Source organism: Gavialis gangeticus, unplaced genomic scaffold (genome assembly GCF_001723915.1).
Source record: "Gavialis gangeticus isolate Ggan-Ray unplaced genomic scaffold, GavGan_comp1, whole genome shotgun sequence".
NCBI lineage: Eukaryota > Metazoa > Chordata > Crocodylia > Gavialidae > Gavialis > Gavialis gangeticus.
Window position 1 is genome coordinate 11589003 of NW_017729001.1, and position 27132 is coordinate 11616134.

A 27132-nucleotide genomic window follows, 5' to 3' on the forward strand; every position below is an offset into this window, starting at 1 on the left:
ACAAGGTATGGTTGGCCTTCCTGACCCATACTGTCGGCCCATGTTCATTCTGGCATCAATCATGACTCCAAGATCCTTTTCTCTCTCTGCACTGACAAGAAGGGAGTTCCCCAGCCTGTAGGTTTGGTGCTGGTTCTTCCTCCCCAGGCGCAGCACCTTGCACTTGTCAGTGTTGAAACCCATCCTGTTCTCATCCGCCCACCCTTGTAACCTGTCTAGATCCGATTGCAACCTATTCCTCCCTTCTAGTGTGCCCACATCCCCCCACATCTTAGTGTCATCTGCAAATTTGAACAGGGTGCTTTTTACCCCCTCGTCCAAGTCACTGATGAAGATGTTGAACAGCGCGGGCCCGAGGACTGAGCCCTGGGGGACCCCACTGCCCACATCCCTCCAAGTCAAAAACGACCCATCCACCACCACTCTGGGTGCGGCCCTCCAGCCAACTCGTGATCCATTTGACTGTGTAGGTATCGACACCACAGTCTCCTAGTTTTTTTTAAAGAGAACGGGGTGAGAGACAATGCCAAAGGCCTTCCTAAAGTCCAGAAAAACTACATCCACTGCTACCCCTGAATCTAAGGATTTGGTGACCTGGTCATAGAAGGCCACCAGGTTGGTCTGACAGGACCTGCCTCTAATGAACCCATGTTGGTTGCCCCTAAGCATAATCTCCTCTGCTGGTCCCTCGTGGACATGTGCCAGGATAATTCTCTCAAAAAGCTTATCCAGGACCAAGGTAAGACTAACTGGCCTATAGCTTCCTGGGTCCTCCTTCTCCCTTTTTTGAAAATGGGAACCACACTGGCTCTCTTCCAGTCCTCTGGCACCACACCAGAGCACCAGGAGTGCTTGTAAAGCTGTGCCAGGGGTCCCGCAATGACCTCTGCTAATTTGCTCAGCACTCTGGGGTGGAGATCGTCAGGACCAGCTGATCTGAACACATCTAGTCCCACCAGAAGTTTTCTGACTAGATCCTTACTGAACCTAGGCATGGGTGTACCTCCCCTGCGGCCTGCGGGGGTCCCGGTGGTGTGGGGGGTGATCCAGTCCCTGCTCAGGAAAATGGAAGCAAAGAAATCGTTAAATAGGTTAGCTTTGTTGTCTGGTGTGACAACCAGAATTCCTACCGTGTCTTGCAGAGGCCCCACATTACCCAGTAACTTTGGTTTATGCATCATTGAGAATTTTGCCAGAGAAGGCCTATGCTGTGTCTCACCAATGTCCTGTGATACAAAGTTATGTTTCTTTCATTAAGATAGCTGTCCTCAATGAATTAACACTCATAGCATGGGGCCTCAGGGACAACTACCTTCCCAAATCTAGCACCTTGTTCTACTGAATACCTAAGACAGCTACTAGTCTAGTTCACTAAAGCAGTTTATTGATTCTATCATCTTGCACACAAAAATTAAAGCTAGTTTCAGATAAACTAAAGCTAGTTGCTCTTGCATTAGCCTGTCTTCTGCAGAAGGAATCAACACAGTGAGAACTGGGTCATCAAAACAGCAAGAGTTTCAAGCTTACAGCACAAAAATAATAGGTTCTTATATATCTGTCCCCTTCCTTTTCTTAAGATCATCTGCCACTATTCCACTTGCACAGTTCTTGAGGGTACTTTCTTGATGACTGTAGAGAATTTCAACTTTGGTCTCATATTATAAAATACACAATCATATAAAAAGATCTCACTGAACACACAATTATTTCAAACATCTTGCCTCTTAAGAATTTGTTTAGGTGGATTTCAATTTACCAAAGAGGCGGCATGCTTGTCAGCTGTAGGGCAAAAGTTACATATCTTAAAAAACTAATTCTGCACTTAAAGAAGGACAGTTTCATTAAGCAGCCTAACCTGTAGTGCCATATTCTACATACATCAATTCAAAAGCAATCAAACAGAAGTGCAAAAACCAGCTACAAAACAAAGCTGCCTTTGAAAGATGTTATAAGGCCAAGCTCAATTCCACGGCTTCCTGATCAAGAAAGCACTCCACTAGATGAGATTTAGGCAATGTAATCACAGTAGCAGCAATGAGATTTTAATCTTTTGTCTGAGGAGGTATTAAATATCTCTCTTTCTGATAAACACTTGTTACAGCCCATCTCCACGCCATTTCACAATGTACACTTACAGAGATTAAATCTTCCTTTTGAGAAAGGTTTTCTTAAACTGTGTTGTGGACTACAGGAAAGATTCTGTAGCCCACAAAAGCTATCTGCTTGCATAGTGTTAACTTTCATCCTTGTTTCCAGCTGCTAAGCTGCATTGAAAGATAACTATAGACACATTAAATAACTTTTCTAGCTCTTCCACAGCTGCAGTTGCCACAAGCATGTTATTCTATGACAAATGCATACGGTAGCATTCCATTAAATTATATACAAGGGAGCAATGTATCTATTAAGATGTGATCCATGCTCCAGAGGTTTGAGAATATCTTTCTAAACCTACATAAAATACTAAGTCAGGTCTACTGGCTTTAGAAAATATTATCAAGTAAAGGCTCAAACAGAGTCTATGGGTATGGCTAAAGATTAAAATTACTGTGATACCAGCTTTGGTCTGAATTTAGAGCATGTCATCTAATATAAGTATGTGACAAGCTACCTGGTATTTATTATGGAGTAAAAAAATTGCACATGAGCAATTACTGAAGAGCAGCAGGCAAGCTGTCAGTACACACATCTTACCCTGTGGTAACCTGTTTGCATAAACCACAGTCACAGAAACACTGGGCTAGGAGGGACCTCAGGAGCTCATCAGTCCAATCCCCACCCCTGCTCAACTATCCTAAACAAATGTTGGTCTAACCTGCTCTTAATAAACTTTCAAGGATGGAGATTTCACAAGCCGGGTAGCCTTTTCCAATGCATAAACCAATCGCATAGCAAAAAAGTTTCTCCTAATATCTAACCTCAATTTCCCTTGCTGCAATTTTAAACCACTGCTCCTTGCCCCATCCCCTGTGGTCACAGAGAACAAGATGTCACCACCCTCACCTTTCAAGTATCAGAAGACTATTATCAAATGTCCCTTCTCTTCTTCAGACTAAATAAACAGTCTTTCTTCATACATCATGTTTCCATGCCTCTACCAATTTTCATTGTTCTCTGCTAGACTCAAATTTGTCCATATCTTTGTTCAGTTTGGAGGCATCACACTTGGACATACTAGTTTAGATGAGGCCTTTCCAGTGTTGAGCAGAGCAGAGCAGAGCAGAACCACTTCCTTTGACTTGGAGGTGATGCTCCTGTTAATAGAACCCAGTAAACTATTGGGGGGGGGGGTTTCAACAAGAGCTCACTGTTGATTTGTATTCAGTTTACAGTGCACTAGAACCCCCAAATCTTTTTCTTCAGTCCTGTGGCCTAGCCAGTTATTCCCAAGGCTGTATTTCAGCATGTGATTGTTCTGTTCCAGATGCAGGACTTCGCACTTGTGCTTAATTAATTTCATTTGACTTTTTGTTCTGGAACATTTCTCCAGTTTACAAGGTCATTCTGGATCCTAATCCTACCCTCCAGTGCATCTGCAACTCCACTCAACTTGGTCCCATCTGCACTCAATCCCATCCAACAAATCATTAATGAATATATATTTACATACATACACATACCCTAGGTTTCTTCAGTAGCAGGAAATGTTCACATAGTAACCAGTTAAATGACTATCACACAAAATCATTTGGGATCGTCACTTAATCTGTATAATTTTCTCCAAATCAGAGCCACTGAAAATGCAATATACCCAATAAACAGAAGGAAGGAGGAACGAATTCTGTGTGGAGTTCTCAATTACATATTTGAGCAGAATTCTTCCATAACCGTTAACACTGGCACTAGATTTTTAATACTGTAAGCCAGCACAGCACAAAAACCACCTGCTGGCACAGGACAGGCACAGAGAAATCTATTTTTCCTCATACACAACAGAATACTTCCATTACAGCTAGAACTAGCTTGCTACGATGTAAAGCTGCTTGTTTTGCTTCCCACAAAGATATTTCTTGCTCTAACCCAAGTACAGTACAAAGGAATTCTTGGTTAGAGGGGTTACTTAGAAGAGCCCTGTTTTGAAGTAGAAGAGCACACCACTAAGCAAGTTAGTGGAACAACTGCAATTGCAGTACAGATTATATGCACTACCTTACCACATACCATATTTACTCAAATGAAATACAAGATGAGGTCCCTCCTACCCAAATCAACATGGGGGGGAAGCCCCTTGTCTTACATTGGCATACAAGGAAACCACATTAAATACATTGCCTAGCATGTGCTCAATAATGGAAACCAACTATAAAGTTGATTAAATATAGCCAACAGTGAGCATAACTAAAACGCATAAACCGTATTGGTCAACATGCTGATGTAAACTTTTTTTTTCTTTTTTGCGTGCCCCTTAAAAAAAGGCAGATAGTTGCTTCCCCAGAAGGGAACAAGCACCAGGCCTAGAGGTACTCCAATACCAGGCCAGCACTTGGAGAAGCTGGAGTAAGCTCCAACACCCTCTGCTGATGCCAAAAATGGTGATGGGAACCTTTCCCCCCTTCCCCCACCTCCTTCCATAGGGAACTAGCACCAGGCCTGGAGGTACTGCAATAATATCAGGTCAGCACTGGGAAGGCCAGAGCCAGCCCTGAAACCCTCTCCTTGGTGCCAAAACCGCTTGATCTTTGCCAAAAGGCTGAGATGCTGATGGGAACCTAACACTATTTTTTTTAAATGTTGTCTCAGACCAATTCAATTCTGAATTATATCAACTTAAACAGCTCAGTTGTTCATACCTGTGTGGCACTACCACCGGCAATTATTCTACCTCCCAGACTTCAGCCTGGGGCTTCAGATACTCCCCAAATCCATGCAAGCATCCTACATGCAAGCCCCAACCTTAGATGCCTTGGAATTCAGATGCTCCCTAGTCTCACTTGACCCTAGCCAAAAGGCTGAAGGAGCAAGCCAAGGGGAAAGCCCCAGAGCAATCCCCCATCACCATAAATTGTGTAGCTGAGATCCTCACATTTGTAAACATTTAGAGACTCTTGCAGGGGTCAGCCTGCCTATAATGCAAGCCACAGGCGTTTATCCTCTAACTACACCAAGACATTCAAGGCCAAGAAGAAGGGCATGACCCTTGCCAGGTAAGTAAAACCATCTGGGACAAAAGCCACCTCATGGTATGTCCCTTGCCAGGTAAGTAGGTTAGTGCAATCCATCTGAATAGGACCTATGGTAGTGCCCATTTAGGGCACTCTCCCTCACCACTGACTCTTTTTCAAGTCATGATGAGCCACTACACAGCATACATTGCAACTTCTTCACTTCCACAGCTGAGCTGCACCTTTCTTTCCCATTTCCAATAATTTCTGTTTCTTCACCAGCCTTAAATGTCTGGCAAGCATCACCAAATGGGGTGCCAAACAGTGTACCCAGAATCCACCTGTGGGCCCCTCTCTCAGCCTGTTGCATATGATCAGTGTGGCCCTGCCCTCCATGAGGTGAAGCTGGATCAGGTTGCCCTATGCCTTATCTGCATACAAGTTTCTGGAGGATCCCAGGACTCATGAGAAGCCAGCTATCATCAGGAGGGCTCATTAACATACAAATCCTTGGCAGGGCAGTGGGGGAGGTCATCTGTAGCATGTGTGCGCGCGCGCACACACACACACACACTAAGCTGTGGGGTCACCATGGTTTGAAATGCTGGGGCCTAACCCAGTGAACCCAACAAACTATATAGTAAATCATGAGCCTTTTGATTTGGATTAATATCAGTTTGTACTCTGAGTAGGCATAAATGTGCTGCTTAAAATTGAGTTTACTGTGCCATAAGGAGTAACTGTGTTAAAACTTGCAGCAGTTTCAAAAAAGGTAAAATGCATCAATTCTGGGTGACCCAAGTCTATAGGTGCTATATGCAAATTGCTACAGCTGTGTTTACTTCAAGGTCAGGGGTTTTAAATTTGTTCCTCACTTCCACATGCTCAGGGAGAGTAGAGTCTGACAGTAAGAAAGGGGAAAGGGCCTGCAGGGCAAAAGTTGTGGGAGGGTGGGGAGAGAGGTAGAGGGCAAAGGGAAGGCCAGATCCAGCCCTGACCCTCCACAAGATTTATTTCCCCTCCTGTAGCAGTGGGAAGGGAGAAATTCAAGACAAAACTCCAATAGTCAAGATTTTATACCTGGAAAATTATACCAAATGTATAACTTTTCCATATTTAATTATTGGAGAGTCTTATATTCAGTGTCATCACATATTCAAGAAAATACAGTATTTTAAAGAAATTTATTAAGTGGAGTCTACCACTTCATTCCTTTAACTTTGCAAGGCATCAATGCTAGCCAATTTTACCAGGTGTTTGGCTTGGTCAGTAACCACACAAATTAGGAGTGGTCCACATTATATACTTACCATCCATGAGGAGCCAATGGCCAGTTAGGACCCATATAAGGACAAGCATGACAGATAGGGAGAATGAGAGCAGCTCAGCAGCAGTGAAACGTCCACAGCAGCCAAAGGAAATCCTGGAAACAACATACAATATTAAACTAGACATTTTAGTAGTTCCTATTCAAACAAAAGAAACAATCTAAAAACAAAAACCAGAATGTCTATATTCTTGTAAACTTCTGCCCTTCTCTCTTGAGGCTGTTACCAAGGTCACTATTAATGGGTTCTAAATTAGACAACAGTTTTATAATGGGGACTCCTGTTCATGAGGCCAAGAACTCATTTTAAAATAATTCATTAAACATCAACTATCATTTATACAATGGTGGTTATTTCATGGTAGCTAATCTATGAATATACCAGTTATTAACCATAATACAACCCCAATAACCAAACATGAAAGTCCAATTCCAACTACCAAACAGTGAAATTTCAGGCAAAACAAGGCAAACTTCTAAAAAGCAAGTGTGGTGAAAATACCAAGCAATAGTATCACATTTCCTAAGCTGGTAAAGGTGTGATTGGCAGACACTCTAATTCCTAGCTTCAAAGTGGGAACATGATTTTGGCACAGAGAATACAAACGCCAGCACTAAAGACCTTAAGGCTAGTACTAGTAACAGAAAGCTCTGTTAAAATAATTTCCATTAAAACAAAGTGTGGCATGCAAAACCCCCCCAAGACTTCTCAAGTCCTTACTTGTTTTGAGGCGAACAAGGTCGTGTTAAATACTGGCACATTGGGAGTAGAAGGAAAGCAAAGGCTATTGTTGCAAGGACTAAAGAAAAAAGAGAAGTAATATTAGTGCATTCAGATCCATTTTCTACTGTATGTGAACAAACCTTCCAATCTGAGAAAGCTGTGTCAATATCTTATTAATAAATGCAATATCATATACTGAAAAAAGAAAATCAGATTAAGACCTATTAACTGTAAGATTTCCTCTGTAAAACTTTTTTTTTAAATAAAATGTATAGAAATTCCATGTTTCAGTAAGTTATAAGCGACAATTATACTTTTAAAGAGACCCTCATAAAGCAAAACAATACAGACTGCAATCTTTCTTAATTGTTCTTGGGTCACTTGAGACCATGTTTAAAAAAGACAAAATGCTGTGTCCAAGTATTCCAGCAGTCTATCAAAAGGAAATACCGTATACAACACAATTCAGTTAAGAAATCCTCAGAAAACCACAGCATTATCATCATAGACCACATTACGACATGAATTATTGGAACACAGGAATAGCTGCTTTAAGTTCAATAACACTATTCACACAGGTAAAGCAGCTCAGGTGTGTACAGAAACTGTTCTAAATCAGGCCTAGATTTGCCAGCAAACTATTTTCAGCTACACTGCTTCACTCAACCTTGTCCTCAAAACATACTTTAAGAGGATATTTTATATTATCAGCAAAATCTTCCCATCTGCTGTGAGTCAGTATTTTGCAGTAAAAGTTACCAAATCAACTACACAAGAGGTACATTCTAATTTTAGTATCAGCATCTTCCTGCAAGTCTTAGTTATTCTAGCAACATTTAGGACAATCTGGGTGTGCGTTTCTGAACATAGATGAAGTTACTTTTTTTTTCTTCTTTTCCACATGTCACTTGTAATCTTTACCCATTATAAAAATGAAAGAAACCTTTGAAGTACAGCTTAAATGAATTAGGAGAAACTGGGAATTTAAAACAGGTCAAATATTTTAGCAACCCACACAGATGATTCAAATATTTTCCTTAAGTTTTCAACAAGAAAGGAAATAGATTATAAAAACCTATGAATGCCCAACTCGGATAAACTTTTCTTCAACAATTCCTCACAGTCGAGGATGACTGTCTTCCATGACTGTCTTATCTGCGTGACCACAGATGGCTGATGAGGCCTACCCAATTGACAGATTTTACTGCAGCTCAGATGTGTGTTTTCATGTAGGGTTGTGCTGGATTCTTGATTTGATCCATGACACGCTGTTTCAGCTGCTCCCACTTTTCCATCTTCTGTTGTTGTCACAAAGTTTCAAAGAACTGAAATCCCTGCAGCAGACTTCCTCCATTTGGGATGGTCCTGGGCAACAGTCTCCCATGAGTTGACATAAATGTTGCATTTATTTTAAGTTGGCCTTGAGGATGTCCCTAAAATGCTTTCTCTTGAGTGTATGCCTCAGCTGAGCTGGGAGAATAAAACTTGCTTTGGGAGTCTGGAGACATCCAGATAATGTGGCCAGTCCAATGAAGTTGATATTGGATAGCCACCGCCTCACTACTTGTGGTGTTTGCTTGCAGGAGGATGCTAATGTTGGCATGTCTCTCTTACCACTGGATTTGGAAGATCTTCCGCAGGCAGCATTGATAATACTTCTCCAACAATTTTAGGTGTCTCCTGTATGTTGGTCATGTCTCAGCTCCATACAGCAAGGTGGGAATCACGACTGCTTGATAAGCTATGAGCCTAGTTTTGGATCTAATGTCATGATCTTTGAATACCTGTTTCTTCAACAGTCCAAAGGCTCCACCTGCACATTTGAGGTCATGTTCGATACGTCAGCCTTCTGTGAGTGATGGCTTCTGAGGTACAGGATATACTCAACGTTCTCCAAAGTCTCACCGTGGATCTGGATTACTGGAGCTAGGGACTGTTCATTAAGAGCTTGCTGGTGGAGGACCTTAGTCTTCTGAATGTGAAGTGTCAGTCCCATTTTCTTGTAAGCCTCAGTAAAGATATCAACGATTGCCTGAAGGCCTGCTTCCAAGTGAGCACATACTACAGCATCATCAGCGTACTGGAACGCAATAACTGAGGTCGGGATGGTCTTGATTTTGACCGAGTCAGTTAAGGCTAAACAGCTTACCATCCATTTGGCAGTTGAGCTCCACTCCAGCTGGAAGCTTGTTGCTGGTCAGGTGTAGCATCGTGGCAAGGACTATTAAGAAGAGTGTTGGAGCAAGGCTGCAGCCTTGCTTAACTCCCATGTTAGCCTCAAAAAAATCTGTGCTGGATCCATTACTGAGAACCACTGTACACATTCCATCATGGAGCAGGCAGAGAATGGTGACAAATTCCAATGGATATTTGTACTTCAGAAGGATTCTCCACAACACTCAGAATCATAGAAAACTAGGGTTGGAAGGGACCTCAGGAGGTCATCTAGTCCAACCCCCTGCTCAAAGCAGGACCATCCCCAACTAGATCATTCCAGCCAGGGCTTTGTTGAGCCAGGCCTTAAAAACCTCCAAGGATGGATATTCCATCAGCTCTCTAGGTAACCCGTTCCAGTGCTTCACCACCCTCCTAGTGAGAAAGTTTTTCCTAATATCCAACCTAAACTTCCCCTGCTGCAACTTGAGACCATTGCTCCTTGTTCTGTCATCTGCCAACACTGAGAACAGTCCGACTCCATCCTCCTTGGAACCACTTTCAGATAGAAAAGGCTGTTATCAAATCACCTGTCACCTGCGATCACCCCAGGCCCTGCAGACAGTGTCATAAGGAACTGCTGCGGTGTGCTGTCAACTGCCCACTCCAGCTGCCTTCCCCCCACACCGTCCCACATGGGCTGATATGCCCCAGGCCCTGCACACCCCTAGGGACAACTCTGCCTTGAGGACTCATGATTTTTCTGGGGACTCAGGTGAGGATGACTGGTTTGTAGTTTCCTGGATCTTCCTTCTTCCCTTTCTTAAAGATGGGCACTATATTTTAGAGGAGCACCGATATAATCGGTCCATATCGTATCAGTACTGATAAAAGGAAAATTGACATGATCGGCAAACAGCTTTTTTTGGCCAACGTGGCCAATAAGGTCACCAATAAATGCTGCGTGCAGCCGCAGCATGTATATGGCCAGAAATGCAGCCAGGCACCTTGGAAAGCAGTGTCCAGCTGGTAAGTATGTGGGGGGAAGGGCATGGGGGAGGGAAGATCAAGGCCCCCAGGGTGAGGGAGGGAGCGGAGCTGGGGCAGGGGCTGCCCAGCCAGGGTGGAGCAGGGCAGGGTGCAGGATGAAGCTGCGGGTGGCTCGTTCACAGGGGGGCAAAAAAGGGGAGTGGCAGCTCCTGCCATTGTACCCACCCCCAGGGAAGGCATAAGGGGCATGTGTCCCCCGGATATGTTCGCAGATCAAGGATGGGCTGTCTGCTGTGGGCACTGGGCTGGGACTGCATTCAGGGTAGGCAGGTGTGGGGTGGATGGTGGCAGTGCTGGGAAAGGGGTTATGGGGTGGTTATGGCAAATTCTGGGGTGGCTGTAGCCCGCCCTGTAGCACCTCCGTCCCAGCACCGCTGTCATCCACCCCATGTGCAGCCACATCCCAGCCCCCTGTACTGGAAAGAGGCCTGGGTAGCTCCTGGCCCCAAGCCCATTGTTGGAAGCATACCTTCACCCTGCACACGGATCTGCGGAGGCACATGCCCCTCATGCCTCCCATGGAGGTACACACAACAGCCATTATCTGCCCTTCCCCCTCCCCATGCCCTCCAGACAAACTGCTTGCGTCTCCATCCTGTGCTCCAACCCGCCCTGACTGGGCAGCACCTGCCCCTGCCCCAGCCCCAATCCCTCCCTCACCATGGGAGGCTTCCCTCCATGCCCTTTCCCTTCCCCCCGCAGACATACTGGCCAGACTCTGCTCTCTAAGCTGCCGGGCTGTACATCGTCAATCAGATTGGTATTGGCCAATATCACTGGCCAATCAAGCATCAGTATCAGACAAAAAAAAAAAAACCCTTTATCAGTGCACCCCTACTATATTTACCCCTTTCCAATTGTCTGGGACCACCCCCAATCACCACAGGTTCTCAAAGATAATGGCCAGTGGCTCTGCAATCACATCCACCAAATCCCTCAGCACCCTCAGATGCACTGCATCTGGCTCCATGGACATATAAACGTCCAGCTTTTCTAAATAGTCCCTAACCTGTTATTTCACCACTGAGAGCTGCTCTCCTTCTCCCCAAACTGTGCTGTCTGGTTCAGTAGTTTGGGAGCTGATCTTGTCTGTGAAGACTTCTCAGCTAAGAGAGTCTAAAGCTTTTATGAGGTCAAAGAAGGCCATGTAGAGAGGCTTATATTGCTCCCGGTATTGCTCCTGCAGCTGGCAAGCTGTAAAGATGATGTCAGGTGTGCCTCTTGATGACCTAAACCCACACTGAGATTCTAGGAGCTCTTCAGTAAGTGAAGAGACAGTTCAGGAGGGTTCTCACAATGATCTTTCCTGTGGTAGACAGCAAGGTGATCCCTTTGCAGTATCCACAGCTGGACTTCTCTCCTTTCTTGAAGATTAACACAATCACAGTGTCCGCGAGGTGGTCTGGGATTTCCTCATCATTCCAGATCCTTAAGATGAGGGCATTATGCTGTGATGTGAACTCCTTTCCTCCCTGTTTGAAGGTTTAAGCAGGGATTCTATCTGCTCCTGATGCTTTGTTGTTCTTCATCTGCTTGATGGTTTTCCTCACCTTGTCAAGGTTTGGGAGGATTCCCAAGATGATATCTGACTGGGTGTTGTAGGATGGAGTTGAGAACGTTCTTGTTAACAGCACAGCCTTGATTGAAAAGGTCTTCAAAATGCTCCTTCCAATGGGCATTGATGGCTCCCCTTTCCATGATCAGGTCTCTCCCATCCTTAGGTCTCAAGGGGGTTGGTCCCTGAGTGGTGGGACCATAGATGTCTTTGGTGACACTGAAAACACCATGCATGTCATGGATGTCAGAAAGATGTTGAATCTCTTTAGCCTTGTCTTCTTATCGTGGGTCCTCCTTTGGACCTCTGCCCTGGCTTGTCGGAGATTCAATTTCTTTTCCTTGGAGTTGGTGTCATTTTGCCAAGTGCAAAAGGTCTTGAGCTTGTAATCAATCAACTCTTGGATCTTCTGATAGTTCTCATCAAACCAGGTCTTGATGTTTCCTGGTGGAGAACCCAAGCGTCTCTTCACAGGCACTGATGACGGTGGCCTTGAGGGCACCCCGTGTGCTGCTGACATCCTCCTATTGTTGTCGATTGGAATTCACCAGTTTTTCGTTGATGCACTGGTGGAAGAAGTCTCACTTGATTGGGTCCTTGAGTTTTTCAACACTGATCTTCTGTTGGCATTGCTTCTGCTGCAGCTATCATTTGGGAGACAGTTTGAGTGAGATAACTGAGCGGATGACTCTGTTATCAGTCCAGCAGTCAGCTCCTAGTATAGCTGGGATGCTGCAGACATCTATGCAATCCCGGGCAAGGACAATGACAGAGTCAATCAAGTGCCGTGGGTGTTGCCAAGATGTCTTGTGCCTGTTTTTCTGGTGAAACAGGGTGCTGATGATAGCAAGTCCATGTTCCACACATTTGTTCAAGAGGAGATTGCCACTGGAATTGACCTTTCCTGCTCCTTCCTTGCTGCTGGTTCTAATCCAGAGGCTAGAGTCCCTTTCAACTCTGGCATTGAAATCACCAAGAAGAATAAGTCTTTCTCCTTCTAGAATGTCAAAAAGGATATGGTCAAGGTTGGCGTAAAATTCCTTCTTGGTTTCACTGGTGGCAACAAGAGTTGGGGCATATGCATATTGGCTCTGCCAGTTTAAGACAGAGAGTAACAAGTTGCTCATTAATTCTGATGGGGAACTCAATCAGTTGGTTTATGAGTTCATTCTTAATGGCAGAACCAACATCACAAAGTCAGCTTTCTCCTTCATGTTTACCCGTCCAGAAGAAGGTACAGCCACCTCCATGTTCTTTGAGCTGCCCATCTCCTGCTCGCTGGGTCTCGCTCAGTGCACCTACATCGATGTTGTGCCACCAGAGTTCTCAGGCCACGATTACACTGCGATACTCTGGGCATTCAGTGCTACGATTGTCCATGAAAGTCTTGATGTTCCAGGTCCCAAAAAAGGATAGTGCATCTTCACTGGTATTTTCAACTACAGTAAAAGTGATTCCCACTGGATGCAGCTATCCAGTCAGAAACAAATACACAATACCGTACTAGACAGGCTATGTTTAGGGAACCTTTTCCAGCCCTCTCCCCATATGGGAGCAAAGCAGATCTGGAAGAGGGCTGCTCAGTCACAGTTACAGCTGCCAAATTGCATTCCTGCCTGGTCCAAGTGCCAGGGGAGGAGGACAAACCTCAGACATCATCCAACACACACCATACAGTCTCACGAAAACCTATCTTTATACACTTCAGGAGATGACAGTAAACTCTGAAAATATCAGAAACACTCTGAAGATGGACAGACTAAGACATAATAAAACAACTTCAGTGAAGAAGGGGAAAGTGGCAAAATTTCACTTACCTGTAGAGTACTCCAAAAATATGGATACTATAAAGCAACAAGAACTTCAGGAAAAGGGATATGACCTAAGCCACATGTAAAGTTAGCCTATTTTATACCAAATAAGCTCACTTGATGGGGCAGGGGTTGGCAACCCCCGGCACGCATGCCAAGCATGGCATACAAGGCCATTTTGCTAAGCATGCCACAGCCAGCCACGGCTCTGGGTAGCTGCTGAAACCTAGGCTGCTCCCAGCAGGGCTTGCAGCATCCCAGCTGCCTGCTGCGAGCAGCCCTGGGGTTCTGTGGCTGGCAGCAGCTACCCAGAGCCACAGCCAGCTGGCTCCAAAGAGCTGTGCCGGGCTCCGGAGCCCCAGCATCAGCTCCATACCAGTGCGTGCACCCATGTGTCAGAGGGGGTGGTGGGGGAGGGGCCTGAGGCAACGCACCCCAGTCTCTGTCCTGCTCTCGGCATAGAGGTGTTGGCAGGGCTCTGGAGCCCGGCGCAGCTGTTTGGAGCCAGCCTGAGCTCTGGGCAGCTGCAGCAAGCAGCGGACAGGCTGCAAAGAGCTGTGCTGGGCTCCACAGCTCCAGCATCAGCTCCATGCTGGTGGCGACTGTGTGCACCTCAGGGCAAACAGCAGGGCAGTGCAACCCACTTGAAGGTACCCGTGAAGTCATTGCCAACATGGAGCTGATGCCAGAGCTGTAGATTTCATAGACATTAGGGCTGGAAGGGACCTCAGAAGATCATCAGTTCAGCCCCCCGCCCAAGGGGCAGGAAGTCAGCTGGGGTCATAGGATCCCAACAAGATAAGCATCCAAATTTCTCCTGAAGGCTTTCAATACAGGTGCTTGAACCACCTCCGGTGGCAGGCTATTCCAGACCTTGGGGGCTCAGACAATGAAGAAATTCTTCCTTATGTCCAGCCTGAAATGGTCTTGCAGGAGTTTATAACCGTTCAACCTTGTCATGCCTTGGGGCACTCTGGTGAACAATCATTCCCCCAGATCCTGGTGAACACCCCTAATAAACTTGTAGGTGGCCATCAGATCACCCCTGAGCCTGCACTTTTCCAGGCTAAAGAGCCCCATGGCTCTCAGCCTGTCATCGTAAGGTCTGTTTTCCTGACCTCTGATCACGCGGGTAGCTCTTTTCTGGACTCTCTCAAGCTTCTCCACATCCTTTTTGAATTGAGGAGCCCAACAGAGACCAGTACAGCTGTTTGAAGCCTGCCTGCTGCTTGCTGCAGCTACCCAGAGCCCAGGCTGCCTACAAGCAGCTGTGTCAGGCTCTGGAGCCCAGTCACCAGTTCTGTGCCGGCAGTGGGGGAGAGACTGGGGTTGTGCTGCCTCAGGCCCCTCCCCGACCGCCCACTCTGATACACGGGTGTACGTGCCGGTACAGAGCTGATGCCAGGGCTCTGGAGCCCAGCACAGCTGTTTGGAGCCTCCCAGCTGCAGCCAGCCCTGGCTCTGGGTAGCTGATGCCAGCCACAGAGCCCAGGCTGGGGGGCAGGGGCTTTGGGTGGGGGGCACAGGGCAGCAGGGCTGGGGGGCAAGGGGCACATGCAGAGCATCTTGCCATGTACCCCCTGCCCTCATTTTGTTTTTCTAGTATGCCAGCACTCCGGCACCTTCCAAGGTAGGGATTGTGGGGGTTTTCAGCACTCTGACCACAAAATGTTGCCTACCCCTGTGTTAGGGTCATGGGAGTTTAAGAAAGGAGCCTTTGAAGACTGGATTTAAAATTCACCTCTCTGCATCATCAGTATATTTCAAGGAGCAGAATAGTAATGAGTCATCAAGAAACTTAGGGGTAGGATGAGGGGGACTTGAATTATTAGCAGGACTGTGAAAGAGGACAGTTTCTAGGCTCTGCAAAACTGGAATAGTAGAAAGCATCCTGCTATCTTCAACTGCAGTGTTTTCCCTAAAAAGTCAAAATGCTTGGTTTGTGTGTGTAAACACAGCTTTTCAAACTCACTGGCTTGCAATTCATTGATTTTAAAAATTAGTCTGCAACCACCCAGTAAATAAAATTGGCAAAGGAAAATTTAGAGAATTTGGGTTAGGTCAATGTTTTGCTGCAAGTGCAATGAATAAAAAGAATAAGATCCCTACACTGAGGAGATTATAGGCTAGGTTAGATATTATTCAATATGCCACAGGAAGTAACAGACAGAATGGGTGGAAATGTGAAAGGGCAGCACTCACATAATATTAAATCACTGGGTTACTCAATATTGGTTTCTTATTTTATTTACTATGTTTACCTGAGTTAATTTTACAAATGTTCAAAGTAACTGAGGGTAACCACCAGCCAAAATAATAGGGAATAGACCAAAAGAGCTCCCTGAAATATTGAAAGATTTGAAGAAAGCAAATCAGAATCAAAATAGGGAAAGAAAAAGTATGTAAAAATGTGTGTATTTTGAGACGTTATACAATTACAAACAGTAATTAATAATTCACATGCACATTTTATTTTCAAATATTCCTTCCACATCTCCTTAAGTTTGCCCTAGTTCAATCAGTTTACCAGATTTCCAAATGAAACTGTTTCCCCATATGCTATTTTAAATAAATTTATTATTCCCTAAGTAATAATGGAAAGAGAGCCTTTGAGGCTAGTCACATCATTAAGTGCAGTTTTTATACACGTCCATCAGATAATCTGAAATATATTTTAATTCCTAGTTGTAACACTCATTAATATTAGCATTTTCTATTCAAGACAGAGCTATATGAAGAGAAGAGAATGCAGTTACCTGCTGTGCATATTGTAAAGACTACTTGAACTGAATCAAAGAAGAAGAACATGACTAGGAGAGAGACAGATGCTCCAATTGGAAGGAAGAGTGCCTGTGTAGAATCGATGGTTTGGATACCTGCAAGAAACAAATTAAATTAGGCATGTTTTTTGACTTTCCTTATCATACCGACACTAGAGCAGTATCCTGTAACTCAGTGGAGGCCAACCTTCTTGGCAGGTATGCCATAAATTAAGCCCCCTGCCATCCCCAAGTACCACTCCAATCTCTTACTTCCTGAGCTGTGCGGGGTGAGGCACCATCCATCTATCCATCCGCCCAAGCCCTGAGCTGGACCACCCACTGGGAGCCTCCAGCAGAGCAGCCCTCCACAGCATCTACCCACACCATGACCCTGTCCACCTGCAGCTCCCCTCCAGGGGCTGGGCTGGGCTGTGTGCCCCCAGCCCAGCTTGGGGACAGAGTCAGCAGAACACAGACAGTGTCCCCGCCTGTGTTCTCCTGACTCCACCTCTGGTGCCTGCCAGAGCGCTGGGACCTGTGGCTGCTCCAGAGAGCCCAGAGCAACAACTTAAAAAAACATTTTTTTTTAAACAATTTCCTTGCATGCCTCCTGGGCTGCCAGGGACAATGTCTCTGTGGGCCACTAATTGGCACACATGCTGGCGGTTGCCTATCCCTGCTTTAAACTTTATACTCGAAGGCACGATTTTTCAAATATGGATCAGACTGAAGGTTTCCATGTTGATCACCTTAGTAACCTTAAGAATGGTAAAATACAGCTGAAAACAGGTAGGGCAATTCTCCTAGACGAAGGCAACTTGGAAAGGTATATGGAATAAATTGTGTTTTAAAGGATTTGAAAAGTAAATGACCACTAAGGGAACAGGACTTGTATCATGGGTCTACTTCAGTGATATTGTATGATAGAGCTGGGCATCATGTAAACAGTTAGCTCACGACCACAACTGCTGTGCAGTAGTCTAGAAGATGTAATCTGATCTAGAAATGGAAACCAAAATCATAACACCAAAACAGGTTTCATAGAGGCAATATATTATATACATATAAATGCAGTATAGTATTAACACAGACATGGATACCAACCACCATGGACCAAACGGGAAAATCAAAATTCACTTATTATTAATTGCTTATCTTTGAGACAACCACAACTCATACCAAGCTTAAACAGTGTCCAAGACCAAAAAGAACTAGTCTCTCAAAAATTACATCAACTGTGTGAATGCTGCAAGGATATTCAGGGACACTAAAATACAAAAAAACTCTAGTCACTAGTTTCAAATTATTGCGACTTCGATAAGAATACTTTACCAGTATGAAAACAAACTGACATTTTTCAAATAAATCAAATTGCATTAGCAGGTTTGTAATTAAGAATATACATAGACTTTTCAACTACCTTCAAGTGACATGGTAATTGCTTTCCAGGATCAATGACACCCCAATACTATAGGAATGGTCCAGACTTGTCCTCACACGTAGTACATCAGCAGGCAGGAAGTCAAGACACGAGCTTGCTCTTAGTTTCACAAGACTACAATTATCATAGTCAAGTATGAAACAACTCTTAGGATGGAATTTCATTTCCCTTTGTGCATCTAAATGGTGGTTTTCTAGCTGCATAAGTGACATTTTTACCACTTATGCATAGGAGCCTACCATATTTGCAATTTCACGACTTTCATGATGGCCATCAGTCAATCACCGGGAAGGGACAGGACTTCCAGGGTCCCTCAGCCAGAAGCATGTCAATCCCCCACCCCTGCACTCTGCCCCAGAAAAGGTGCCCAATGCCACAGCAAGACTGTGAAATCCAAAGGCAGCTGCTTCAAGTTAGGTAGGTCCCTACTTATGCATAGGTTGTGATTCTACTTCCACTTCAGAGTGGATGTGCAAGCATGTACATATAAACTGAGCATGTGCGGCAGGCTACACATGCTGGGCGTCTACACATAAGCACCTATACACTCTCATTCTGGATGTGTACCAGTGTCTAACTCAAAAAGGTAGCCAGTCAGAAACCCACAAGTACTAAATGTAACAGGGAGGAGGACAACCTCCCCATGCTCTAGTCCCAACAGCTGAGTTATTTGGACATTACCTGGAAAGCCAGAGAACAGGGTTCTATGCCCTCCTTTCACAGAGGAGGTTTGAACCTGCATCTTTATGATTTCCCAGCAAAGTGCTCTAGCCACCACAATACAGGTTTAGCAATACACAAACCCAAACTCCCCACCCCTGGTAGCCCACAACAGTGAGATACATGGGCAGGAGGAAGAGAACACACTAGAGGGCATGTAGCTCAGTGAAAACATGCCCCTTTGAAAGAGAGAGGCCCCTGGGATCTCATTTGGACCCTTGCTCCTGATGGGGCAGAAACCTCTCCAGTGCACTGCTGTTTATCCATTTTACAATTGCAATGACAATTAAATATAAGGGGCAATGGCTCAGCTTCAAAAGGAGTTCTGAAGAAGGGACTAATTTGTGGTGTGGTGGTTAAAATACTGTGCTGGGAAGTCAGGCATGCAGATTCAAACCCCTTCTGGGCCAAGAATCCATGTTTTTGGCTTCCTAGACAAGTGCCCTAACTATTCAGCTTTTGAGGCTAAAAACATTAAAGGGTTCTCTCCCTCTTCAGTACATGGTTTTTCAAGGATTTGCACTTAGCCATGTCCCTGACCAATCAGTGCATTGTATTATGCATGTTAAGTCTATACACGCACAAGCTTACATGTCCACATTCCAAGGGAAACAGTATCGCTACCCATACATAGTAGCAATATTACTAACACAACTAGAAAGCTGCTATTTAGATGCACAAAAGGTAAAATAATTCTTCCCATAGCTCTCTAACTACAGACCAACTTAGGAGCAGTGCTCAGGTAAGTTAGAGAGAGAAATGATTGAGCTTTGAAGTAGGAAAACAAATGGACCAATGCAAAATTGGAAATGAAGAGTTGACAAAAATATTTGAGGAAGCTGGGTCTTGAACCTGACCGATGCCCTCAAATTTCACACAACTGCAGGCTCTAATTTTTAGGTTTGACTGCAAGTAACAGACAATCCTTTCTTAATAAAGAATCTAAAATCTGAGTTACTGGGCACTGAGTCCCAAAGTTTCTGCTGACAAATTAATAACTTAACTGATACAAAATCAACGAAGTGTAATTTAGTAGGTGCAGAACTACCCTAATCTCTAACTGTGCTCAGAAACAAATCCAACACTGTGGCAGGCAAATTTAGGCAGAAAAGATATTAAGAATGAAGTTTTAAGATGCACATATAGCTTGCGAGGTGCAGGAATATGTTTTCACGTTTGAATAAATGGATAACTTGCACAGATTAGCTTACATTTTCATGCTCCCCAAAACCCTCAAATTACTGAACCATGACTAAATTTCAGTTTCATGGGCAAAGAGGCTATATTCCTCATATTCCATGAATATAATTTTCCCCTCCTCAAGGACACGTAATCAAATTTTTACAAAATTAACAAAACCAATTTCTTTAAACCTAGAAGCTACCTTGTATGGTATAAAATGGCACAGAAACAATACAAACATGGCAAGAAGTTTGGGATATAGGAATATCTAAGTTCTGACTGTGGCTTTGATACATTTGCTTTTGCTTTGGGCAAGGCTATTAAATTGCATGTGCCTCAGTTTCCCACACCAAAATAGAAGTATATGCTGTAGCCCCCTTGACATGATTTTTAAGAAAATTAGTATCTACAAAAATGATATCAAAATTGTTAACTTCATTCCTAATCATTTTGACAGAAAAACAACATGTTAGTGTGCTTAACCAACAACCCCAAAATTCCTTCTTCACTTTCCCAGATGCACAGTAATTGTTCAAAAGGACAAAGCAGGGTAGTCTTCCACTTCCCATAATACATAGTCCAACTGCAAAGCAAGTAACTTGTGAACCTATAGAAATGATGCAAGAATGTTAAAAAAAAACTGTGGGCACAGATTTCCTAACAGCACCACAACTTCTACCGTTCAGTACACTGTAGGCCAGACTGGACTGAATAAGGGAAGAAAGAAAAGAAAAAAAGAAGTCCTTACTGTTATTGGTGCTGTTGCCATTGAAAGACCCAGCTGAGCTGCTACTGTCTTTTTCCTTGTCTTGATTCTCGAAGTCCATATTAAGGGACCTGAAAGAAAGAAAGGAAACTTGACAAACCAATTTTGAAGTCCACATTAAGTTCTGTTGTACAGTTGTTACACAGCTACAAAAAAAAACTCTAAGGCAACTTTAGCTATAGTATTGTTACTGCTCCACCATAACACAAAAATACTATGTTTAAGTGTCACGTATTTTTCTTGTACTATACTGCACACAGTCATGGGAATTAACTAGTTAATTAACTAGTTAAAAAGTTAAAGAAATGGCTAACTTTTAACTTTAACTAGTTAAAAAGGTTAACTTTAACTTTTTTTTTAAAGTATAAGTTAAAAGTTTAAAAAATTGAAATCCAGCTTTCCCAGAGTTTTTCCTGACAGCCACTCTCTAGGACTTACATGGAATGATATTTCTTTATTGAAACTCTAGGACTTCTTGTTTTGAGAGAGAGAGAGTAGTGTACCTTCCTATGAGATATGGTCTCTTAAGAACAAGTCCCAGAGTTCCTTAGTTCATGCTGGCATTTTCCCTGCATTTGCAGAAGTCAACAAGGCAGCCAGCTGGCTACAGGAGAGAGAACACACACAAGCAAGCAGAGACACTGGTCCCAATAAGAGTGGGAGCAAGTAGTGAGGGTCAAGCAGAAGATGACTTTAATTTTAATGAAGATCAGAACCAGCAGCCCAGGACCCAAGAAGTTGAGCATTACTTCTCATCTGCGAGAAACTTATCAGAGATGTCACCTACTATGAAAAAAATATTCATCCATTGTAACACAAGGATTCCCTCATCTGCCCATGTAGCGCAATTGTTCAGTAGTGGAAGCTTAGTTTTGCAAGACAGAAGAGGAAAATTGTAAATTCTGAAATGCAACTTTTGCTGAAGTTCAATAAGCATGTTTACATGGTTTCTGCTATGCAACTGAACATTCTTCTTCTCATTTAAACTGATTTTCTCATTTCAGTCTAATTTTGATTTTCAGACACTTTCATTATTTCTAATTCAGATGTATTTCATATCCTTTTGTTACCTTTTGAGCAATAAAATTTGTAACAAAAGAGGTTTTCTGTGGAAATCACTTTAATTTGTCACCTGGCTATGAATATCTCCTTTCTGTTATTCTGGTATACTTTTATGATGCATTTACTTTTAGACAGTACTTCATATGGAGATGAGAAGGCTCTAACATTACACAGGTATTGGTAAATTGTTATTCTGAAAACTGTATGGCAAGTATAACATTGTTTTCAGGTAAAACAGGGTGAGTTCCAAGTAAATTAGTGTGATTCTGTGGGCTTATGGAAAAGAAACCCACTCACTGCATTTGAAAATGAAAAATGATGCTAAGAGGCAATTCACTGTGTTTCACACATTTCTCATAAATCAACTTAACTTTTAAGTAGTTACTCTCTTTTTAACTTACCTTTTAACTAGTTGAAAGTAGAAATATTTAACTTTTAACTTAACTCAAAGTTAATTTTAAAGGGCGCTAACTTTTAACTTTTACTAGTTACATTTTTCATAAACTTTTCCCATGACTGCACATACTAGACAAAAACAAGCACACCACCATGACCACTCTGCATATGCCTCCAAGACCATTCTTGAATCTATCATTCATAATTCATCAATTTGTAACTGATGTAGATTGCGGTTGTTTAAAAACAAACAAAAAACCCCCCACATGTATAATTTCCTGCCTCTTTAAACTATTGTTATGCATTTACAATTTCAACATTAACTTATAAAATAATTATCTGCTGGACAAAGTCCTGCTTCCTTTAAAAAGTTTCTGCAAAGCCTAAATGATACAAACAATTACCTTTATCCATGCACACAGAACAAATAAAAGAATGGAAAGAAACTTTGTATCCACTGTCATAAATTCATCATATTAAATAAATTCCAATCACAGGAACTGATGACCTGTCTTTGAGGTCCAAGTCAAGAGTAACAGCCTCATCTTGATTTGTTTTGATGAAGCTATTTTGATATATTTGTTTACAAAGATATAAACATGAAAGGCTATTTCCACTGCTGTTACACCTTCGTTCTGATCTAACCTCAAACAGATTCTATTAATTTTTGACAATGCTTCTTAGAAAAATCTGGAATTTCACCGAAGGCCTTATCTTGGATGATAAACTAAACATACAAGAAAGTCCAATCCTCTTCTACCTAAGCCATGTACAGATGTACTGCCAGTAGAACCAAAAGAGTTTCTCTCAGGAGACTGAACATCTGCACACTTTCCTGTGGCTTAGCTTGTCCCCAGGAGAAATGGACCTTGGGGAAAGGCTCCTGTGCCTTCCAGAAGTGACCCTAGTCTGGAAAAGACACAGGGAGAAGCTGCTCCATCCCTCCTGTACACAGGAGGGGAAGTGAAGGGAGGACAGCCACAGCAATGCCGCTAACGTAATATGTAAGGACACTTTCTGGTCTGATACACTACCTAAATTATCCACAACCCAGTTGTGAACTTACTTCATTTTGCTCCACAGACAACTAACCACCAAGCAGCACTGTATATGCTCTCCATTGGTTCTACAGCAACAAACAATTTATCAACATTTAAATAAAGCTTCATTTTTATTGGTATGACTCATGTTATCAATATTACTAGTGTACAAAAACAAACAAGCTTTGTTATTTCAAGTATACTAGAAATAAAAGGAAAAAAAATTAGCATTAGTTAAGGAGATGTAGACAAACATGGGTTTAGCCTTTTCCGCAACACTACAGGCATTAAAACTATCACTTTCAAATGCACAAAAGGTTTACCTCTGGCAGTATGTAGCTGTACAATTTTGTGCTGCACTTATTTTGTGCTGGTTTTTCCTTGGTGAATCATATTTAAATCCATGAAAGTTATATATGGCCTTATTTAATATCACTGTCCCACATAAGTTGTTTCTTTAAAATTAGGGAGTTAAACTTGTCAAACTGGCCTGGCAGTGCTGTCCCACCTCTGGTGCTTGGGGGGGAAAGCTAAAGACAGGTATCACAGCTGCCTAAACTGAGACACTGCAAAAGACTACATGTCAAACACTGGGTTAATACAAATAAGTAGGTTTGTTTTTTTTCAAATTAATAGAAAATAGATTTTTAATTAAAATATATTGAATCTTATTTCAATAAGGAGTTTTTTCCCCTTTTAAATAGGAACCTATTTAAACTGATAGCTGAATACAAAACATGTTAAGACCTATTGTCTATTAAAATATTTAAACAAAAAAAGGATGTTCTCAATTTATGAACTTCTACCTTACTGATTTACAGGCTGCATGCTTATCTATAGAAAGAAAAATATGTTTTATCTTTGATTCTAACTTTTGAGCCAAAACTTTATAAATATAGCACAGCAGGTCAATTACTGCTTGAAGGGCTGAGTCAAAAGTTCCGGCAAAATCATCACAGATGTTGAATACAAATGATGACCAAAACAATTATCTAGTAAATAAGCAATATATCATTTACTACCTTCTAGCATAATAAGAAGTAAAATGAATGAGAATCTGAAAGTATTAAGCTAGAAAATTCCTTTAATAAGAAGTGTAAATAGAACAGATCTTCTCTGGTAGAAAAAAATGTACCAAATGTAGGGAAAGACTATTTAGTTGTAAATCAACATGCTTTAACAGTTCATCAATTAATAAGAATATTTTTCTTTAGAAACTTAAATAGATGAAAAAAGTTGATTAAAATCATTATTTAAATCATGAGTTAAATCAATCCACCCTGCTTAAACACAGGGCCATTTTATAAATGTTGGTTTTAAAAACTTGCTTATTGAATACTATAGCAAAAATATAGTCGCTGCAAGAAAAAGCAATCCATGTACAGCATTTAGTAATTCAAGCTCTGTACTCTCGTCTGCTTCCCTGTTTTCTAAAGCTCTCTCGCCCCTTCCTTCCTCCTCTGTTGGGGCACTTGCCACACTGATTTGATTTGGTTTGCCCCCACTCCTTTTCCCGCAACACAGAAGATGTGAAGCAAAGGTATTTTCAAAAAAAGATAAGGAAGTATTTTAAAGAACATAAGAACTTAAGTGTTAAAAAGAGAATCATTCAATTGATATGGAATCGGCATTAACTACAAAGCTGCTTTTCAGCTGTCTTATTGTTGCCAATAAACAAATGGCTTTCACGTCAAGATATTGCCACAACTATGTACCAAACAAAGCAAAATCCACCTGCTGCTCTCTTATTTGTCCTGGTTCTCCACTATAAAATTCTCGAAAACTGAAAAAAATCAATAATATATAGCCAGTGCATAAACTGGGCTTTCTAATGTAGAATCAAACTGAGACACTGTTGGACCAAAAGTGAAACAGAAATCAAAACTCTTTTAACTGGGTAATTTTTCAACTTTTGGGAAACTTCCAAAGAAGTCAGCCAGAAACTCTGACCTGAAAAACAGCAGGCATTCTGCACAGTTGCTTGCCTTATGTATCCTAACAGCTCAACTTGGTAGGAGTTCTAAAGCCATGCTCCAAAGCAGGCATGACTTAGCCTCCCACAGGGAAATCTTCCGTAGGGTTATGCTAAGGCCAAAGTAATGACTAAGCTGCTGGCATGTTACAAGTACAGAAGTTCAGTTTCAACTATGGATCACTTCCATTGCCACACAGCCTCGGAGAAAACTTGGAGGAAAAAAAATACCCATAGGACACTAAGGGTTTCATATTACTCAACTTTTTAAAAGCTTCAGCTACAGACTCTTGCAAAAATGCAAAATACATTGAGAAATTCTCCCTTGCTCTGATCAAAGGATAATACATTCATTCCCTCTCAATGCAAACCCTGGGAGAGGCAAGAACTGAAGCCTGGCATAGTAGAGCCTGATTTTAATTGGACTAAATTAATTAAAAGCTGCAGTATCAAGTCAGTAAATAGCTGGAGAAATAGCACCAGGAGGAGCCAAAACCTATGCTTTGTACTTGACAACATTCAGTAGCAATTACTACTGAGGACTGACAGGATATTACAGAGGGCATTACATCTATGCCACTGAAACTGCTCACAAAATACCAACTTATAGACCAGATGTAGCCGTCTCTTTCTTGACAATAGTAAACAGCACCAAAGGTCTCAACACATCTGAGAACCCTGAGGATATTCCCCTGGCAAAGCCTAACACAAAGGGTCTAGGTACAGATCAAAACAAATAAGAGTAACATACTACCCAATTAATTTTACATCTAGTTTCTTTTTATTCTGGCTGAAAATGACTGCAAACAGTACAACAGCGGCTAAGCTTCACATAGGACATAGGGCAGACCATTTTTTTCCTTCACAACTATTGGGAAAAGTTTATGTTGGTTTTAGTCTCCCAGCTACCAAGAAACAGCAAACATTCACATCCAGAAGAATATCTGGCAAGAGAGGCAGCCCCTCAGCACAAGAGGAAGCCTGAAATCACAAGGTAGTTTGTCCAGTCACCACTTTGCTTCTACATAATAAGCATGAAAAGCTGTATGCAACAAAGATATTGCACTACTCTCACATTAAGAAAAGTTAACTGAAGTATAGCTGCCAAAAAAGGGGGGAGGAGAAGCCATAGTTCTCAAGGGAGCATCTCTGAATATGAAAAAAACCCAAAAAACAAAACCCAACACCAGACAAGGAAGAAGCCATGTAAAGATTGTGGAATGACTCTTTCTCCTGAAAGTTTTCTGGTTGGTTGGACAAGAGTTATTCTCCCTGTGAAAACCCACTGAGGCCAAGGAGCGGTACACCTTGCCCAGCCACAGGCCAACTTATGTATTCAGAAAATAATTGGCAGTAGGGCATTTTGGGGTGGAAAAGGGAAAATGGCTTAATCTTTAGTATAAAATCTGCAATGTACCGTTTCTTCAACACAGTCTTGTATTATGGTTGAGGTAATATGGCACCTGGAACAGATAATGTAGTACAGACACACTACACAACTGCATACAATACAGCTTTTCTTCAAACATATCTTGTTAGCTATCCCAGGAGCTTACATCAACACAATGTACTGCAATCCAATAGCTCAGATGCATGAGGCAGAATATTCAATCCCAGAATGAGAAAAAACTGCTTGTTTGACCAACAGGATGATAATGAACTAACTATTAATGAAGATGTATTTCCCTACCCTGGGCACAGGATGTTTCAAATACAGGCAGTAAAATGAGTTTTAAAATACGGAAATAAGGTGACACAGCATGTATGACTGTTGGCTGAACTATTTTTCTCCCAAATGAGAAACAGTATGCCTTAAAACCACTTAATAGTTTAAGGTAGGGGTGGGCAAAATATGGCCTGCGGGCAAGGCCATTCTATCCAACCCTTGGGGCTCCTAAAAAATTCAGAAAATGAATATTTCTATGCCCTTGGTTCCTGTCAAAAATGACAGGAATCAAAGGCAGCAGGACCCAGGGGAAGGGCAGCAGGACCCAGGCTCCCACAACAGCAAGGCCTCCCAGCCCCAATGGGGGCTTCTGGCCTGGGACCACATGGCTGCCCCGCACTG

At 42.6% G+C, this 27132-nt stretch overlaps 1 protein-coding gene across 1 annotated transcript in view; it reads right to left on the reverse strand.

Moving 5' to 3' along the window:
• Positions 1-27132, reverse strand: part of SPPL3 (signal peptide peptidase like 3) — an 82580-nt gene that overhangs the window by 13136 nt on the left and 42312 nt on the right. Inside the window, exons 3-6 of the mRNA XM_019506635.1 lie at positions 20577-20665; positions 16480-16599; positions 7151-7229; positions 6413-6525 (exon numbers count right to left, since the gene is read on the reverse strand). Of these exons, the coding sequence (XP_019362180.1) occupies positions 6413-6525; positions 7151-7229; positions 16480-16599; positions 20577-20665 (401 nt within the window). The remainder of the gene's footprint in view (positions 1-6412; positions 6526-7150; positions 7230-16479; positions 16600-20576; positions 20666-27132) is intronic.